Source organism: Amphibalanus amphitrite, unplaced genomic scaffold, assembly GCF_019059575.1.
Source record: "Amphibalanus amphitrite isolate SeventyFive unplaced genomic scaffold, NRLGWU_Aamphi_draft 000151F_arrow, whole genome shotgun sequence".
In the NCBI taxonomy this organism is placed as follows: domain Eukaryota; kingdom Metazoa; phylum Arthropoda; class Thecostraca; order Balanomorpha; family Balanidae; genus Amphibalanus; species Amphibalanus amphitrite.
Window position 1 is genome coordinate 40,320 of NW_024881646.1, and position 20,439 is coordinate 60,758.

General features: G+C 48.1%; 1 protein-coding gene across 1 annotated transcript in view; it reads left to right on the forward strand.

Moving 5' to 3' along the window:
* The window catches only part of LOC122382942 (acetylcholine receptor subunit alpha-like), a 43,847-nt gene extending 25,485 nt beyond the window's left edge, over positions 1–18,362 (forward strand). Inside the window, exons 9-12 of the mRNA XM_043368913.1 lie at positions 2,253–2,402; positions 5,824–6,009; positions 16,355–16,544; positions 16,871–18,362. Of these exons, the coding sequence (XP_043224848.1) occupies positions 2,253–2,402; positions 5,824–6,009; positions 16,355–16,544; positions 16,871–17,059 (715 nt within the window). The 3' untranslated portion in view covers positions 17,060–18,362. The remainder of the gene's footprint in view (positions 1–2,252; positions 2,403–5,823; positions 6,010–16,354; positions 16,545–16,870) is intronic.
* Positions 18,363–20,439: the final 2,077 nt, after the last annotated feature.

Consider the following 20,439-nt stretch of genomic DNA (forward strand, 5'->3'; position numbering starts at 1 on the left):
CCCCAGTGGCGGTCTCAGCCAACTTCGCCCTAGTGGGGGGGGGGGGGGGGCATATGTTACCACCCACCTCTAACTCAAAAACTAAGAGGGCTAGAAAGATGCGGTAAAAAGCAGTCGATAGCTCTCAATGCGTACGTTTGAAAGTATTCAGGTCATTTCCATCTTAGAGCAATATTGGGGTCACTGGAGGTCATCAAAGGTCAAAATTTGCCAAATGTCATTATATTTCTCAGAAAACATGCATTTATCTCAGGAACTATGATAGCTAGAAAAACGCATAAAAAAGCAATCGATAGCTTTTGAACTCTTCTTTTGATAAAATCATTACCAAAATTGACCTCAGGTCAACGGTTTAGCCTCCAGAGGGCAAAAACTAAAAAATAGCTGTTTTTACGAAATGTGTTTTTCGACAATAACTTTTGACTAAAACCAGCTAGGACATTTCTATTGCCAGAATCGTGTTCCTCTCGACGAGACGCGTCGAATGAACTATAATTTGACCTTGAAAAGTCAACTTGAAAATTTGACCTCAGGTCAAGGTCATGACCTGACCGGAAAAGGTCATGTTGCATATCATTCGATGCGTCTCAACAAGACAAACACAATGAGACCATCTCCAGCGTCCTATCTCTCTCCAATCGAGAGTTATTGGCAAAAATCTGTTTGTAGCCTCAAATGACCTCGGATGATCTTCCTAGAGGCCATCAGCTTAAAAAACACACCTTGGTCGTCACGGGTGGTCCAAATTATTGTGATTCTGAAATATTTGGACTGTTCCTATGCATACACACGGATTTAGAGGCATTTTCATTTTTCTCCATTGCCTTATAATGGTAAGGTCACGCCACTGACCTGACCTTAGGTCACGGATATAAAAAATCCGAGATATACAAATTGTAGGCGCCCATAACATCATGCAATCCACCAAGTTTGAAACCTTTCTGACAAACACTGCAGGCTGGACATGATTGCAAACTTGTTTAGGCTTGGTCAGTTAACTTGACCTGGTGACCTGACCTGACATGACCTGGGGTCAAAAATTTCACACATTGTCCAAAATTGATGTACAAAAAGCTACCCCAAGCGGCGCGGCGCTGCGCGCCGCGTTTTTTTTTATTTACACGCAAAAAACGCGAGAGGGTGGTAGGGGAAGTTGGGGCAATGCCGGAGTTGGGGCAAAGCCGAAATTCGAGATATTTCGAAAACCGTAAGACATGGATGCCACCTGTCAGTGATGCTCTGAAGCTTAAGTGACTACAATTATCGCATGTTTGTTACGAGTCGTCATTCGGAATACTTCGGCTGTGAGGGCGCCAAGAGCGTTTTCAAGGTACGCGTTCCTTGTACTACATGCGCCTTTGAAGCTGCATTTCTTACTCATTATGCTAAAAAAAAAAAACAACACCTAAGAATCATTATGCTACCGTTTGTCTGGCCAATTCGGTCAAGTAATCTTCAGCATGTCTTTGCATAAGTGTGCTGCCTATTTGAAATTTATACGGCACGTTGAAAAGTTATGGGCCTGCAAATGAAAGTATGGCTGGCTGGGGTAATGCCGAAAACGTGCAATTACGCACGTTAAAGCACGCTACGTGGACTTTACTGCTGTAGAATAGCAACGCGAATTTTTAGTCACACAAATTACACTTTCAACCGACACAACGGCCTGTTACCTATAAGGAATTATTTACCTGGCATTTTTTTTTTATTACATCACACAATTATAACTTCCAGTGTGCACCAAGCGTCCTCAAGCTCTTAAAACGCGTGTCAGCTTTGATAAATTATGGATAAAGTTTGAGATAAAGTGGCAAAACATCAATGTCGGTATTACCCGTAGATCATTTCTCCCCTTTTCGGCTTTCCCCGCAGTCCGGGGCAACGCCGAAAAGTCACTTCTTTGATATTTTTAGTTTGTGCGCTTAACGCTATGCGAATTCATCAAATGCGCCTGGTATGTTTGAAAGGCAAAAGACTGGCCTCTCGAATGACGCCAACAAGAATAGCTTATGTTGTCTACCTTGCGTGCTACGGGCGTAAGAAAAAAAGTATTCGGCGTTCCCCCAACTTCCCCTAACATATGCCCCCCCCCACTGGGGCGAAGGTTAACAAACATTCAAACGGATGGAATTCAATAGACGGAAAAACGGTAAATATTGGATAACTTATCAATTCCGATATTGAAAGTACCGAAACCGCAAAGTTTCAGCATTCAAGAATATTGTTTTCTGAGCGTCTGTCCTACATTTCAGTATATGCGTGACGGTGGTGGTGCTCAACATACACTTCCGGTCGCCCCAAACGCACTCGATGGCGCCCTGGGTGCGGCGAGTGTTCATCCACATCCTGCCGCGGCTACTGGTGATGCGGCGGCCCCAGTACAACACTTACGACAAACACAGGTCAGTGTGCGGTACAACAATCACGACAAACACAGGTCAGTGTACGGTACAACAAATACGACAAACACAGGTCAGTCTGCTGCTATAGGTATTTGTACCGTTATAAGAAACAGTTTAGTCTACGCCCTATACGGTATGGTGAACGAATGTAGTTGAGGCTGTTAGAGCATGTGGTTTTAATCACGACGCATTGTACTGGGTAGCGAATATCGCGTCTGTTGGCAGCTCTTTCCCTTTGACAGCCGAGCATATCATACACACGTTATGTCAGCCGTTTTTGGTTCTGTGAATGTGGTGTGCGTTTGATGCGGCGCTGATCCACCGCGCCCTGACCGGGCTGATGAGGTGGCCGCGGCTGAGCCGTCTGCTCGCCATCCGCGGTGCTGATCGCTCGACCCTCCTCATCAATACACTGCTCGGGCGGGCCGCGCGGCGCCGCCCCTGCCGCTGATTGGCGGCTCTGTCCCGGAGCTCAGCAGCAGCTCAGCCCGCCGCGGCCGCAGCTCAGCCCGCCGCGGCCGCAGCTCAAACTGCGCCCGTCAGCTGGCCGGCCAGACGCAGCGGCGGCGACAGCAGCGGCAGCGACAGCGACAGCAGCGGCACGGGCCGCGCAGCAGCAGCAGCCCGGCCGGGCCGGCAGCGCGCCTCCACCAGCCCCACTGGCCGGCTACCAGTCCCAAGTGGGTACCGCCGGCCGGCCTGGGACGGCGTGTGACGGCGTGTGACGGCCTGTAACGGCGTGTGACGGCGTGTGACGGCCTGTGGCGGCGTGTGACGCCTGAGACACCTCAGCCGCTCAGCACGCGTGGGCAACCAGCGGCACGAGTGGAGGAGCACATCGTGCCTCACGTGATTGACCTCACCGAGTTATGATGCACTTTGCACAGTTCATTTACCAATGTGTGAAGAGTGCGTGCATTGGTGGATGTAAGCATTTAGCAATGACCGACCATGCATACGAAACTGAAACGGCATGACATGGTGCATCTTATGCTGAATCTGACGAGACAAAAGAAAAGAATGATGAAAGAAAGAACACAGAGAATGAAAGGCAGGGGGAGAGAGAGAGAGAGAGAGAGAGAGAGAGAGAGAGAGAGAGAGAGAGAGAGAGAGAGAGAGAGAGAGAGAGAGAGAGAGAGTGTGAGAGTGAGAGTGAGAGAGAGAGAGAGCGAGAGAGCGAGAGCGAGAGAGAGGGAGAGAGAGAGAGAGGGAGAGAGAGAGAGAGGGAGAGAGAGAGGGAGAGAGAGAGAGAGAGGGATTCGTGTCACCTTGTCTCTACATTTTATTACCGGTGCGCTCGATTCCAAACCGCTCACATCGCAATCGTGCCTGCTGCTGTTTAAACTATTTACTGAGAAACGAACGACACGTGTTTCCCAATGCATTTTATTGTTGATCATATGCTGCATGCGTAACGATAATGGAGTATTTTCCTAACGTGACTAACTGGGGGCGAAATGGGACTGAAAACGGCACTGGAATTGATCTAGTGATCTCGTCTGTCTGCTCGGCTATTTGTTCTGTGTTTGAGAGGTGTCACACCGGACGCCTTAACCCGGTGGTGTCGGCTTGGACGCCTAGTTGATGGGGGGGGGGGGGGGGGAACCAACCGAAAATATATAATTAACGCACTGTTTAGGGACAATGCATATGCCTGCAACCTTTTTCCTAAAATGCATAGCGTTATGTCTACAGTGCACAAAATGTGTGGCGTGTGCTCTTTGTGTTTGTTTGTTGTTTTTCTCCTTTCATACCAGTAAAATTATCTCAGGGGTATGGGATGAGATGATAAACTAAAGACATACCTACGTACGAGTATGGCGCTAGGACAAGACGCTGGGTTGAGTCGACCACTGATATATGCGCCGCAGCGGCTGAGCCCATTCCGTTGGTACGTACGGGCGTGTCGCAGGTAGGTACTTACGTACCTACATATATACCTACCACAAAGACATCTAAAACGGTCATCACGGATGGCCAGTGTTCCCTTTCGGGTCTGCCCCTCATTTAGGCCTATAGCTAGATGGACCGACCGTCAGCCAAGGCAGGAAAAAGTGAACAGGGCTGTCAATGGGCTGAGGATATTATCTGCGTTCTTGAAGTTAGATTACATTTTTTTTTCAAAATCGTCATGTCAATAATGCCTTTTTCATAAATACCTACAAGATATTTATCAAATGCATGCATTTTTTTCTCAGAAAACTGAAAAAAAGTTCTTATCTACTTCAATCTGATAAAAGTGTTTATGGTCCGATTGATATTGGATGCGTTTCACTAAGCCTCCCCAGAGAGTAAGAGCAGTGATCGGTAATGCGAGGAGGCGGCTCACGGCGTCTCAGTCTGCTCTGTTGACAGCCAATCAGGGAGCGCCGTCTGATCTCCGGTCGCCATGACAACGCCGGTACTGTTTGTATTACTGTGTGCGCTCACTGATCCCAATACGCTGGGTAAACACGTCCGTATTGATTGGGAACAGGTCTGGGGCGCGCCGACTCCAGCCGGCAATTACCGGCATAGAGCACACGGCTCGGTAATTGAGTGTACACCGGCGTGTGGACGACCTGCCCACACATCGATCAAAGACACTGAGCCGTGCTCGCCGCTGCGTGGGGACGTCACATGCTTTAGATAGCAGGTTCTTTTGAAATATGTACGTACATACGTTACGAATTGTAGAACATAACTACACACGTTTCAGAGCTATTACAGGAAGTTAATCGCGTTCGATTGCTGATTTGTTAGGGGCGTAGTTACTTTGCTTCTGAGGTTCGCCTCATTTTTAATATAAAAACAAATGTATTGACTCTTGCTTAGCCATAGTTATTTCAATTATTACCTATTTCCTTTCAAAGTTACCATCATTTAAGCAATGAGGACGACATCAAGGGCACATTTTTTAGTGCGCATTGCATGTCGATTGCAGAGCTGTGCCACACGCTATGGACGTGCCCAACCCTCACTTCTGGGGATTCCAACGACCGAGCGTTTCGACGCTGTCGCCGGTTGAATCGGTGCTCTGTTCTGTCGCCGTTACCTTTTACAGTGGGGTGCTGACCGCACCTATATTGGTCTACCTCTTTACAGCCGGGTGCTGATCCCTGTAATGGTCTGCTGCTTTATTGTCAGGTGCTGATCCTCACTAGTCTGTTCCCTTTACAGTCGGGTGCTGATCCTCACTGGTCTGGTCCTTTACAGTCGTCAGTCGAGTGCTGATCCTTGTCTGCTCCCTTTACAGTCAAGTGCTGACCCTCACTTGTCTGCTCCCTTTACATTTGGGCGCTGATCCCCTGTAATGGCCTGCTCCCTTTACAGTCGGGTGCTGATCCTCACTGGTCTGGTCCTTTACAGTCCTCAGTCGGGTGCTGATCCTGGTCTGCTCCCTTTACAGTCGTGTGCTGATCCTGGCCTGCTACCTTTACAGTCGGGTGCTGATCCGCACCTGTAACGGTCTGGAGGTGCGGGATACGGCCGCCCAGTACCCCAACAATCAGCTGTTCGCGTCGGAGGAGCCGCGTCGGGGCCGACAGACGTCGTTCGGCCGAGAGACCATCAAGGAGCACGGCCTCTGCTACCCGAGGGCGTCCGTCTACAGCGACGTCAACAACAGGTGCGTATGAACATACGCGAGGCATGAATGGCAGCTCAGCGCGGGTGCTAGCTGCGGCGTAGACGATGCCTCCTCGGAAGCGCTGTCCGAGGAGGCATCGTCTACGCATGCATGTGTGCCATACGTTAACTCAGCACAGCAGCCCTGAAGCCGCTGTGTTGCGGCAGAAGGTAGAGCAGGTCGGTACCCAGCCGTGCTGTTCCCTTGGCCTCCCGGTGAGTGCGGTCTCCGCTCACCAGGTGTGTGGCAGTGCGCTCTGTCCCGCCGGCCCCCCGGGGTCGCGGCGGCGCCGGCCCTCGGTGCGCGGACCGTGATTCGATCAATGTCGGCCGCGGGTCCGCTGTCGGTGGATCAGAGACGTTGCACCGCCGCGTGCCGACGGCAAACTAACGAGCCGCGCCGCCCAAATGGAGCCGCTGGCCGGCCCGGTCTCGGCGAGCCATCAGGAATAAATAGGGTGCTCGGTAATGGTGCGGGCAACAAGAGGCGCGTCGGCACAGCCCGGTACTTTGCTTCCCGCTTGGTTCGCCGAGTGGGGCAGTGCACCGTATGAACGCCGCCCTGGGGAAGGCGTGGTGTCCATTAGTCCGAGCACCAGGCGATCCAATAGCTGAACGATTCCGTCGCGCATAAACCGTATGCAGAACAATAGTTTTGTTGCACGCACCATTGTTCACTCACGTCTGCACACAGCAACCGCGACACTTAATCTTAAAGTTAAGTGGAAATACAGAATGTAGCGGGTGGAAAAAGTAAAAACACAAAATGTTCAGACATTATTCAAGAGGGCAAAAATTGCGCATTCAACAAAATGCTTAATGTCTGAACACTTCTATGCAGAATTGCATGGTTCATTTTTGTGGAGATGGTATTTCTTTTTCCTTTTGTGCTCAGATTGCGCTGCATATAGTTTTTGACGGCACCGTGCACATTACAGGGAGATGTTGCGGAGGTGTTAAACTCCAGTTAAAGTTTTAAAACTCCAGTTAAGTGTTTAAACGGTACAGTATACCGCTACAGGCAGATGGAGAGGTGTTAGACGGTACAATATACAATTACAAGTGGATGAAGAGGTGTTAGACGGTACAGCATACCATTACAGGCAAATGCTGCTGAGGTGTCAGACGGTACAGCATACCATTACAGGCAAATGCTGCTGAGGTGTCAGACGGTACAGCATACCATTACAGGCAAATGCTGTTGAGGCGTCAGACGGTACAGTATACAATTACAGGCAAATGCTGCTGAGGTGTCAGACGGTACAGCATACCATTACTGGCAAATGCTGCTGAGGTGTCCGACGGTACAGTATACCATTACAGGCAAATGCTGCTAAGGTGTCAGACGGTACAGTATACCATTACAGGCAAATGCTGCTGAGGTGTCAGACGGAACAGTATACCATTACAGGCAGATTCTGTTGAGGTGTTAGCCGGTACAGTATACCATTACAGGCAGACGCTGCTGAGGTGTTACGCGGTACAGTATACCATTACAGGTAGCTGGTGATACTGATTATGGCCGGGGGGATCCAGGGCGTCGCAAGTCCATCTACGACACGTCGCAAGTTACGACACATGTCCCGTCGCAAGTTGTGTCGTAGCGAAAAAGGAGGGATGTTGAGGAAAGAGGGGTTTGTCGGAGGATACGACAGAACGTAGCTGCGACAAGGTTTAAATACCCGCTTTACTCGAGAATTTAAAAGGCTACACGATCAGCTGATCCCGTAGTAAGCGTCAGTAAGGTCGAAAACTCTATCAAGCATAAAGGAACATTCGCCCTTCTGGTTTGCGAGCTTATGAGACAGCCAGTTCAAGCATGTTCTCTGATTCTGAAGCTTTGTCTCAACTGGGTGACTTGTGGTTGCTAACGCTCACGTTAGTTGCCATGAATTTTGGGATCGATCACAGGAGATTCGTGGCGCTATAGGGCATCTAGAAGCGATGCTTTAGAAGAAATGAGTTAAGAGAGTATGAGGTCACAGAGAGTTAGTAGAGTTGGAGATTGAGGTCACAATTGGAAGTTACAGAGGTCATCTGGGACACTTCAGGTCACGGAGGTCAATTTGGGGTCATCACAGAGCTCAATTGGAGACCACGGAAGTAATCTGAGACACGTCAGGTCACAGAAGGCAACTTGGGGGCACGTCAGGTTACAGAGGTCAACTCGGGGCCATCACAGAGCTCAATTGGGGGTCATCTGGGACACGCCAGGTCACACAGGTCAGCTTGAGGTCATCAAAGAGCTCAATTGGAGGTCACGGAGGTCATCTGGGACACGTCAAGTCACGGAGGTCAACTTGGGGTCATCACAGAGCTCAATTGAAGGTCATGGCGGTTATCTGGGGCACATCAGGTCAGATAGGTCAGCTTGGAGTCATCAGAGGGGTCACTTAGAGGTTACAGAGGTCATATGGGACACGTCAGGTCACAGAGGTCAACTTGAGATCATCACAGAGCTCAATTGGAGGTCACGGAGGTCATCTGGGACACATCAGGTTACAGAGGTCAACTTGGGGTCATCACAGAGCTCAATTGGAGGTCATCTGGGACACGTCAGGTCACAGAGGTCAACTTGGGGCCACCACAGAGCTCTATTGGAGATCACGCAGGTCATCTGTGACACGTCAGGCTACAGAGGTGAACTTGGGGTCATCACAGAGCTCAATTGGAGGTCATCTGGGACACATCAGGTCACAGAGGTCAGCTTGGAGTCATCAGAGAGCTGCCCTGCCGCCGGCCGGTCAGGCCGTGCCTCCGGGCGGTGCGGCGGCCGGCCCCGCTGACCGTGCGTCAGCTGGCGCGCCGGCCGGGCCCGGCCGCGGCGCCGCGGGCGGGGCGCGTAACGAGCGCCCGGGCGGCGGGCGGGGCGCGGGTGAGACGGAGGACGTCTACGATCTCGTGATCAGTGCTGTACGTGCCCGTCTTCCCGGCCTTGACATCACGGAGGACGACATCGACCGAGCACACCGTCTCCCGGGTCCCAACAACAAGATAATCGTTCGCTTCGTGCGTTCGGGACCCGGAAGTGTGCGCGACCAGCTGATGGCCAGACGACTAGAACTACGAGGACACAACGATCTCTTCATCAACGAGAGTCTCACGGCACAGAAGAACGTGATCTACCGCTCTCTTCTGGAGGCGAAGAAAACCAAACAGATCTACACAGTCTACACAAGGTGGGGACATGTTCATTACAAAGCCGAAAAATTCGGCACCAGTACCAGAGTAGACTCGTTGGACAAGCTCCGTGAGCTCAAGTTCCCTGTAAAGGAATGAAGCAGATAGGTCAGCAGGATCAGAATATTTGTAACCGTGCCAGTTTTATCGTGTCTGTTCAGTTACCCGTATATTGTGTTCTTCTCCCTGTTACGATATCTATCTCTGTGTCTTTTTTGCAACCCGTCGAAATTGTGATAGGTGTCACCCCCTCAGCATTGGTGCTAAATGTTAGTAAATATTTCCGCTTGATCTTTTTCATTAGGATGTCGCTGTACGTATTTGTGACTCACAGTGCGCCATATATAAGTGTTTTGTCTCCTTTCTGTGCTTGGCCGATTTCTGTTGACAGATTCCACCCCTCGACGGGCCTCTATGCACTGTCTGCGGCGGCGGCGGCGGCGGCGGCCCGTCCTGCGGTGTTCCTGGCGGCGGGGGCGGTGGCTGGGTGGACCGGCGCGGCGCGCAGCCTGCTCCTCCGCCGGCGCTGGTGTTCGCTGGCGTTGCTTCTAGTTGCCGATCGTCGCAGCGTCGTGTCCCGAACCCTCCACACCAATTTCCCGAACCTTGGTAAGTCCCAACCCACGTCCCAGCACCGCACTCTGCCGCCACGGAATACGCCATCATTGCCATTATTACACAGACACCCGAACAAGTACGTGCACATTACCAGAGAGCCACACACGACACACTGCCGCATACTACTAGAAAAATAACAGAAAGCAAAATGAAAATAATAACTTTAAACACTAGAGGGCTGGGGTCTCAACACAAACGTAGAGACGTCATGCATTACTTGAAAGGCATGAAAGCGGACATAATCTTTCTGCAAGACACACACATAACACAGGAAAAAATATCATCATTTAATCTATTGTGGAATGGCAAGTCGCATCACGCCTGTTACACAAACAATTCGAGAGGCGCTTCAATTCTCATAAACAATAATCTACAGCATGACATTTACTCACAATTCATAGATAAAAATGGAAACTATGTAATATTACAATGTAAGATAGGCACCGACACATATTTGTTAGGCAGTATATACGGTCCGAACCGAGACGATCCGGAATTTTACTCCCGCTTAGACGAAATTCTTGAAGAGGTCGATTGTGATCACATTATTGTAGGAGGTGATTTTAATTTTGTTATGAATGCCGAGCTTGATAGCTTTGGTTACGTAGGTGTCAAACCGCGTACATTTAAGGAAGGTACATCGGAGAAAACACCCGCATAGTATATGACGTTATCAATAGCGTGGTACACAATCAGGAATCTGGATTGATCATGTCAGCAGACTTTGAAGCAGCCTTTGACTCAATTTCGTGGGACTATTTATTAGCAGTACTAGGACAATACAATTTCGGACCATACTTGCAGAACATCATCAAAACGCTGTATTTAAACCATGAGAACTTCTCCAGAGTTATTTTAAATGGATTTATAGGGGGGAAAATATTTTTAAAATGTGGAATACGACAAGGTGACCCGGTATCTGGATACCTCTTTGACCTTGCTGTAAACACACTTGCAAATCAAATAAATAACTCAAACAAAATTACTGGTATCAAACTTAGAGAAGATATTGAAGTACGATTGGCTCAATATGCAGACGACACTGTACTCTTTCTTAAGGATTCTACCGAATGTTTGAGAGGCGCACTGCACGAACTCAAAACATTTTCAAAAATATCCGGTCTTCAGCTTAACGTAGAAAAAACGTCATGTCTCCAAATTGGTAAGATGAGACAGCGCGTTACCGATGATTTGGGTATCAAATGGGTAGAACAGATCAAGGTGTTGGGAGTAATTTTCACAAACAACATAAAAAACATTACTGAACTCAACTTCAAACCAAAAGTTGAGCACATCGAAAGAGAAATAACGCAATGGAAAAGAAGATACTTGACCCCTATGGGGAAAATAACAGTAATTAAGTCGCTACTGTTATCTAAGCTGGTTCACTTATTTACATCGTTGCCGAATCCCTCTCAACAGTATTTAAAATCCATTGAACGTTTACTTTTCTCATTTCTCTGGGGAGGAAAACGGGATCCCGTAAAAAGAGCAAAAGTAATACAAAATTACGAGAGTGGCGGACTCCGCATGGTTGATATAAATTCATTTGTGAACAGTATGAAATTGACGTGGCTCAAGAGACTAATCACTTCAAACGCTGCATGGAAACAGTGCTTAAAAGTCCACTTACCACATTTTGAAAGCATTCCTTTATATGGAGCAAAAAAACTTAAAAAAGTTGCCAGTCAAATAGATAACCGTTTTTGGAAAGACGTTCTCGAAGCATTTAGCTCATTCAATGCAGTGTATAAGCCAGAAACGCCTACAATTCTTTTGGAGAGTCTTTGGTTTTCAGATTATGCAAAATTTAAGGGATCAATTATCAGAGACTGGGACCGTATGGGGATCAGATTTCTCTTGGATCTTTTCGACGAAACCACTGGAAATTGGTACACGAAGGATATGCTAGAAACCACTTATGACATCAAAATGACATTTCTTTGTTATACAAGTTTGATAAGAAGCTTACCCAACGTATCGGACACTGAGTTACACGTCGGTACTTGTCGCCCCATCATACCATCAAAAATGAATCTTATATTAAATCATCCAAATTTCCCTCGCATGGCTTATCGCACATATGTAGAAAGCAGGAAATGCGAAATAGTGAACACACTGAATAGACAAAAAGAGAAATGGTTGCGCGATGTCGGACACTTTGAAAATAACAGTGTCATAAAAGTATTAGAAGCAACAAACTCAACCCGAATGCAAACATTTCACTACAAGCTAACAAATCGTATTATAACAACAAATAGATATTTAAAAATAATATCTATTAAAGACGATGACACATGTACATTTTGTAGACAAGAAAGCGAAACCATATTGCATATGTACTGGCAATGCCCGATAACTCAGTCGTATGTGTCATCCATTAAAACAGCTTTTGGTAGGCCATTAGCAATAAATCTGGGAAACCTAGCGTCATGGTTTTTCCTTGAAAACCTTAGCGATATAGAAATAATAATCATAACTCTAGCAAAAATGGTAATATACGAAGCAGGTTATAACGAGACACACCCTAGCATAGCTTCTCTAAAAAACAAACTTCGATGGGAGGCTGAAATTGAATTATACACAGCTAGGTTATCCAACACAACACACAAATTCAACAAGAAATGGGGAAACGTACAGCATTTAGTAAACAATTAAAGTTACCAAGTACTAGGCAAATACACACCAGCATTTCTTCAATCACAATATCAAACTAAGAACATAGACAATTCACGAACAAAAAGAGATTACGATCATCCTTATCCTTCTCCCAGCCTCATCATTCAGTCCCATCCTGTGTCACCGCGATGCTGCGAGCCGGTCCGCTGCGGAGGCGCGCCCGCGTGCCCCGGCGCCGGTGCGGGGGCGGGTAGCGGTCAGCGAGCGCTGGTGCACTGCTGTGGCCGGCCGCCGCCGTCTCGCCGCCGGGGTTTCCCTCGTTGCGGCGGCCGCCGCCGTCTGCGCCGCTGACGCACCAGACGAGTCCCTCTTTCTTTCTTTTTCGTTTTTTTTTTGTGTTGATTAGTTTGTTTAAAAAATAAAAAAATCAGCCACCGCTCCCAAGACCCATCCGGGCCAACCCGGGACCGGCCTCTTTGACTGGGGCCGGTCGGCCGGCCGGGCGTGCGGGGCGCCGGCCCTACAAGTCGACGGCTCGCACGTCCGGCCGGTGGATAGGGGGCGCCGCCCGCGATACCCCTTCGCCGGGCGGCGCGGGCGGTGGCTGATGGCCCGCCGCGTTTCTTTAGTCCATGAAAGGACACCGGGGCGGCTTGGCCAGGCGGGCCACACCACATCACGTGGTGGTGGCGAGCTATATTTTTATAATTCGGCCGCCGCCCAGTCAAAATGCAGTTGAAATGTGGCGTCCGATTTGTGTATATTGCCAACACTGTATGCCAGCGTGTACGCTCGCCAAATATTACTCGCACGTTGTGGGGGTTTTGAAAGCCCTATTGTGTCGGTGTATATCATGTATATCAGGTGTTTGCGGGTTTAAACGTCTCAACCTGGAGCGCTCGTAAGCATAGACGGGAAACCGGCTGTTTCGTGTCAGAAGCCATGACAGAGACTGTCCTTGTTGGGCGTGAGAGCCCTCGATTATTATTTACTTGTGTCATATTTGTATGGTTTGTCAATAAATGTTTGAAGAAAAAAAAAGTGAGCCCTGCACGTGCGGAAGGGCGAGAGGGTACTTCCAACGGGCTTGTGCAAAGCACCCTTCTAACCATAGCGGTGTGCCAAATTTGAACGCAATCGGCCCAGCCGTTCCTGAGATCTGGAAGCGGCAGTCTGCACGTGCGCACGTGCAAACGGCGTCCAAAATGACTTTTGCACGGCACCCTACTAACCAGTCCCCAACCGTGCACCAAATTTGAGCGCAATCGGCCCAGCCGTTCTCGAGATCTGGAAACGCCCCCTGCACGTGCGCACGTGCAGTAGCACCCTAACCGCAACACATGGGAATGCATTGCCTGGTGGGTGCCTACCTGTATGCCAAATTTCAGCGAAATCGTCCCAGTAATTACCGAGTTACTGAAATGAGAACAAATTTTGCACCTCTTCTTTTTGTATTTTGCACGTGCAGTGGGGGTCACTCACATAAATCAAGAGTATCCGACCTTTGGTAGAAGGGATGCAACTACCCTATAAAAATTACCGCAAGACAATCGCTCAAGCCGCTGCTGAGATATGGGCCTCTCAACATCATTACTTTTGCAAAACTGCTTGAACACCCTTGACTTTTCACGTGGCACGTGCCACGACGGTCACTGAGATGTATCAAAAGTAGTCAATTACGGGGTAGAAGGGATGGGGCTACCCAGCAAAAAAGACCGAAGGCCAATCGGTCCAGCGGTTGCTGAGATATAAGCCTCTCAAAAGCGTTACAGGCCGGGCCGGGCCGCTCATACTGAGATTTTTCCGTTATATTGAAAAGACTTCGCTTCGCTCGCTGCGCTCGCTCGCTCGTAATCACCGCAAAGCTGATGGCGAATGTTAAAACAAATGGACATTGCAGCCACGTGCGGCTTCAAGACCGTATCCCTTAGATACGTGGCAAGGCTTTTGGCAATCACCGAGAGAATCGTTACAATAATCTGAAAGAATGGGCCGGCGTGGATTTCACAACGGCGATGGCGGCAAACATTGAGCAGCCGTCAACCGCTGGCTATCAATACGACTTTGAGCTAACTGCAGCATCATATCAAACGTTTTCTCACAGAGGATATACCTATTTGGTAAAACGTTTGCGTGTTGAAAACTGTCTTAACCCGCGCCCGGCTGGAGGTCCTGGATTTCCACGCCCTGCTGGGGGGGGGGGGGGTGTTCAAACACCCCCCCTTGTAACTCGGCTCCTGGGCCACGTAGCGATACGCGGAAGGCGGCGTTCGAAAGAGCGTCAAAAATAATGACGAAGTCACTTCGGTCAATTTTTTGGTCAGGTCAAAGGTCAGGTCACCAGAGGTCATTGAAGGCAAAATTTCGCCGATTTCCAGGTCGAATGTCGAAAATTTCCAAGAAGCTAACGCATAACTCGAGAACCAATAGAGCTACAGCGCCGCGGAAAAGCGCATTCGATAGCCCTTTTAACGCCCTTTCTGAGTAATTCTCTCAGATTTGACCTAACGTCAACGGTTTTGCCTGCAGGGGGCAAAAACTGCAAAAATAGCCGATTTTTTTCGGAAACAGTTTTTCTGCAATAACTTTTGACCCAAGCCTTGTACGAGCTTACTTTTACCGGCATTGTGTTCCTCTCGTCAAGACGCATCGAATGAACTATAAGTTGACCTTGAAAGGTCAACTTGAAAATTTGACCTCAGGTCAAGGTCATGACCTGACCGGAAAGGGTCATGTTGCATATCAGTCGATCCGTATCGTCGAGCTGAACACATCTAAGGCGTTTTCGTCGCTCTAGCATGCCTCTATCAAAAGTTATTTGCGAAAAACTGTTAGATACCATTCGTGACCTAAGATGACCTCAGGGCATAAACAAGGGTCACAGACACCATTTTCATGTTCAGTGTGTCTAAAACACTTGTAATTCGGTGTTTGGGAGTGTTTATAATGTCTTTTGTCCAAAACAGACGCTTTTCAATTTTCTCCCATTGACTTATAATGGGGAGGTCGCAAAATTGACCTGACCTTAGGTCATCGATATCAAAATTCTGAGATATACATTTTGTACATGCTATTGCTCTTAGCAATCGCTGAAAGTTTCAAAGCGATCGGTCACTCGGTGTAGCTATGACAGACATTGAAACTTTTTATGAGGTGAGGTCACTTCAAGTGACCTGGTGACCTGACCTTGAATGACCTTGGTCTGAAATTTTCACAACATGTGTAGAATTGATGTATGATAAGGTGTACCAAAAACGGCGGCGCTCCGCGCCGCCGTTTTTGAGATATTCGCGAAAAACCACAAGGGGGGTGTTCAAACACCCCCCCCCCCCAGCAGGGCGCGGGTTAACTTTCAACGTGTGTTCTAGTGATGTCTTGAATCATGACATATGTTGTTATGCAACTGTTAATTGCAACTAGGCAAAGCGTTAGTACCTATATACCATGATGTAAAAAGTCGATTGTATTTCAGGCTATTTGTCTTTTTGTTGCTGGGCAGTAATATGACAGTTTCTTTTTCCTTGACAATGGTTCAATAAAATAAAATAAATAAATTGAATAAATAGAACAAAATAAATAAAATTAATATTTTATTTAATCTATTATTATCTTGAATGGTATAATTTTCGCGCCAATTTATTATTATAGAATAAATAAATGAAATAAAATAAATAGATTGATTAAATTAAAAAGTTTGTTTTGACATGAAATACGACTTGAATATCGTTGCTTGATAGAAATGTGTTTCAAAATTTTTAACAATGCTGCATAATTCTGGTTCAGTTTGTTTTATCGCTTGAGCTCCAGATGTTTAAACGGATGAAACGGTCATGATTTACGGAGAACTGTAAGCGATGTTCAAGGTTAGTGAATATCACAGACCTGCCCGTGTCACCGGTCTGACCAGCAGCGATGGCTGTTTCCCGCAGGAACGAGGTGGACGCGCTGGGACTGAACGCGCCGTGCCGAATACACGGCAACCCGAGCTCCGTAGACGACGAGTTCGGCTGCCACAAGGCGCGGCCGTGCGAGCTCGGCCACTGCTCTGAGGTCTACCGCGCCTTCGAGGGCGTCAAATTCATCGCCGAGAGCACCCGGCGGGAGCAGGACACCACCAGGGTAGGTGGCGCCCCGCGGGTCTGAGTGGACAACGCTGGGCAATGACTTTTCATTTCTCTTCGGACAGGAGACGGAGGCAGCAGCCAGATGACTTTTTTGTGTGTGTTTGTTGAAGTATGCATGATTCACTGTTCGTTATTCGTGTCAGAGTGGTGGTGCACTGTAACGAGAGGTCAAGCTATCTATGTATTCCAGGTCAATGAAAACCTTGACAGCATTATCTCAGAAAGACCGTTTCACTCACAGCCCGCCACGGGCCATTGTGACATCTGTCTGACCCCCCCCCCCCCCTGCACTGACCTGACCGCCGCTGACGTCCCGGATAGGTACGCGAGGACTGGAAGTACGTAGCCATGGTGCTGGACCGGCTGTTCCTCTGGATCTTCACGCTGGCGGTACTGGTGGGGACGGCCGGCATCATCCTGCAGGCGCCGACACTGTACGACGACCGGCGGCCGATCGACGTCATGTACACGGAGATTGTCAGCCCGCAGCAGCGTCAGCGTGTCGGCTAATAGCCAGAGCTGAGCTGAGCTGAGGGGGCGTGTCGGGGCCCGGCGCAGCGGCAGCGACTCCGCTACCGGACAGAGCGGAGTCGTATTGGCGTGTCGGGGCCGGCACGCCAGCAGCAGCGGCAGCTCGGGACGGCAGCGGCTCAGACCGCGGCCCGGGCGGACCTGCAGCGGCCTCAGTGGGACTCTGGTGACCGCCGGGACCCTGGACAGTGGCGGTACCTGCTCCGGTGGCGCCCGCTGGAGGGAACTGCTCCTCAAAGGCGCCGTCCGCAGCCGCGGTGTGGGTGCAGTGGTGTGTGGAACTCAGGTAGGAAGGGTGCGGCAGTAGCCGGGGTGAGGAACACTGGTTACCGCAGCTGTATGCCGCATTTTGTCGGTGCTAATGAATGTGAGTTCCACATTGACGAGGACGATCAAGCATGGTACAAGCGTAAGTTATAAAAGGAAGCTGGTTGGCCGTTTGAACGTTGATCGATGTTTTGAAGAACTGAGGTCTTGTAGCTCTTGCATATGGTAGCAAGTACATATAGGCGTTGTACTGCCTAACGTTTTTAACGAATCATTGTCAGCAGCCCTTGTGAACATTTCCCGAATGAGTGTGTCACTTCATTCATGGTGCTCCTATCTCCGCGGCGTGCGTTTTCCCCCACGGATCGACGTCTGCGCGGTGCTGTTACTGCTCAATGAATGTAGATCTTGTTGCCAGGTTTTCACAGAGCTGGCGTCGTCTCTGTGTCGGGCGGAGTCTCAGAACGTATCTTTCCGAACGCAGGTCGGAACTTACAGGCTCAGCAGAACTTAGAGGCGACCGCTACCGCTTCCAAATCGGCGCGGCGATTCGGCTGAGGTGGTGACATGGGAAGACCTTTGATAAGCAATCATTGTTGTTGGCGATGGTTTATGAACAGTTGTCGACCTGACGTTTTACGGTCTCTGACTAGCCGCTCTTCTACAGTCGCTGTGTACGCCTCTGTTTTCCCGTATTCGTTATTTTGCAGTGATGAAAGGCACTTTCATTGCTGTTAGATAAATACCGCTGTATTGTATTATTTTATCAGACCAAAGCCATCAATATATGCATTGCTCATTTATTTGTTGAGCATAATGCAGTTGAAACTTCGTGTCTTTTTTACAAATCTTGAGGAAATTACGTGTCGAATAGGAGACTTTGTTCGTAAATATTGTTACGTACACTATGCGTGGTTGTTTTCCCCGTTTCGTTGTTTGCTCATGATGTTGAGAATAATAAAACAAATCTGTAAATATTATTATTCTGGACAATAAAACACGAAATTCCCATGTTTCCGATTGTTTATTTCCAGCCCAGACAGACCAGGAGCTATCGAAAATCGATATAAATTGAAAGATTATATCTGTCAGTTCGCAAGAAATAAACCACAAAGTCAAATCTATCTGGATTGATGCTGAAAGTGCATGCAACAAAACGGTCTACATGGTGATCACTCTCGCCGTTTGACGCCATCATCCAGTTTCTGGGAGCGACTAAATGAGATAAACACATCATTTTAGGTTGATACGAATAACAACACATATCTAGATGTAACTACCTTTACCTTCAATGTCATAAACGCCTACGACTAAGTCTGAGCAATGGTCAGGCAGTTTCAGGATAAACTACAGATTTTAGGTAACTGGAAGGAACTACTTTTGAGCTTATCATTGACATGAACTTGGTAAAGACCTTTGGAAAGCGCACCACTTTATTTATTGCTCAATGCACCTATCATCGAAATGCAATCTGGCTATATCTTCTCATGTGTGGGGCTGCTTTCCGACATCGTCGCTATCACATCTTATTCTTATGCAAGTTTTCAAATAAGAAATTTAAATTTTAACTATTAACCCGCGCCCCGTAGGGCTACCGGCGGACCCTACCACCCGTAGGGGGGGGGGGGGGCGTTTCGGCCCCCCCTAAGATCTCGGAAAGTTACCGGCCGATTTTCAAAATTCAAACGGCGTTTGATAGCCCTACCCGGGAACTACCTTGTGACCAAATTTCATTGACCTAGGTCAAACCGATGACGTCACAGGTCAGGTCAAAGGTCAGATTTTCACCGTTCACAGGCAATTCAAGAAATGTGCTGTGAAATCGAGTAAATTGGTAATTTATTGAAAACCATCGATGGTATATTGTTCGTCAAACACATACTTTGCTATCTGAGGTCACTGATACCAGGTCAGGTCACAGCGAGGTCAGGTCACCGGGGGTCACAATATGAATGTGTCGTGTGATACATGTTTTATGGTCCATTTTACATGACAAATGCGATTATGTGGGTTAGGCAGCCTTTGGGGCCAGCCTAGGTCACGTTTTGGTGAAGGTCAGGTCAAGGTCAGGTCAAATTAGGTCAAATTTCAAAGTTGATATTTTTGCATAAAATGGGTATCCATTCGATGCAGCTCGTCACGGGGAGTCTAATGGTGGTCTTTGTTCTGCTCTACGAGTTCTAGAATTGCCAAAAATTGAGTTTGAAAATTTGACGTCATCATTTTTGAACAGTTTTTTCGCTATAACTTGGCCAAAAAACGAGGTATCGATCTGAAATTTGGTATGTAGATAGAAGACGGTAGGTACCATCACATATATTCCGTTTTTTTCGAAAATCAAAAAACTTTTTGGATTTTTTGGCTAATATATCCAAAAAAATGCTTTTTTGATTTTTGGGGATCAAAACTCTTTGGCAGTTTTTTAGCCCTGTCAATTCTACACCTTTTACGTCTTGATCATTTTTCTGTATCTTCAAAGCTGTAGGCCTGACAGGTCTTCTCGCGAAGGTCTTTTTTCGGTCGAAAATGACAGAACATGACGTCACTCTGACGTCATTTGTGGCCAACCTATCACAGCCTCTGGAAAATTTTTTGGTAACAATGTGTAAAACTGATGCCCGGAGGGGTCCTGAAAGTTTGGTGGCGATATCTCCAGCCGTTTAGGAGATATCGACCGAAAAGGTCAGGGGGGGCCGTTTCGCCCCCCCCCCTACGGGGCGCGGGTTAAGCTAAGCCAGCTAAACGCAATGAGGTTCAGCAATAAGTTGGTCTTCCGGTGCATCGATTTCTATTTTACACGCTGATTCGAATAATGGTTTCACAATGTGGTTGGAAAAGCACTTTAGGAATGGGTTATAAGCTCTTATAAACTGACGAGAGGCGACGATCGATGGCCACATACCTACACTGCAAAGAATGAGGTGGGCCGGTGGTCATTTTCTGTTCTGTATCGTATAAGAACATTTTTCAAAGCTACCCATGCACAACAGTTGCCAGTTGGTAAGTATTAATAAGTATTAATACATACTTTACGGTGCGTTCACTGGAGATTAACCGTGCATTAATTCGAAGGTAGCCGTGCACCAATTTAA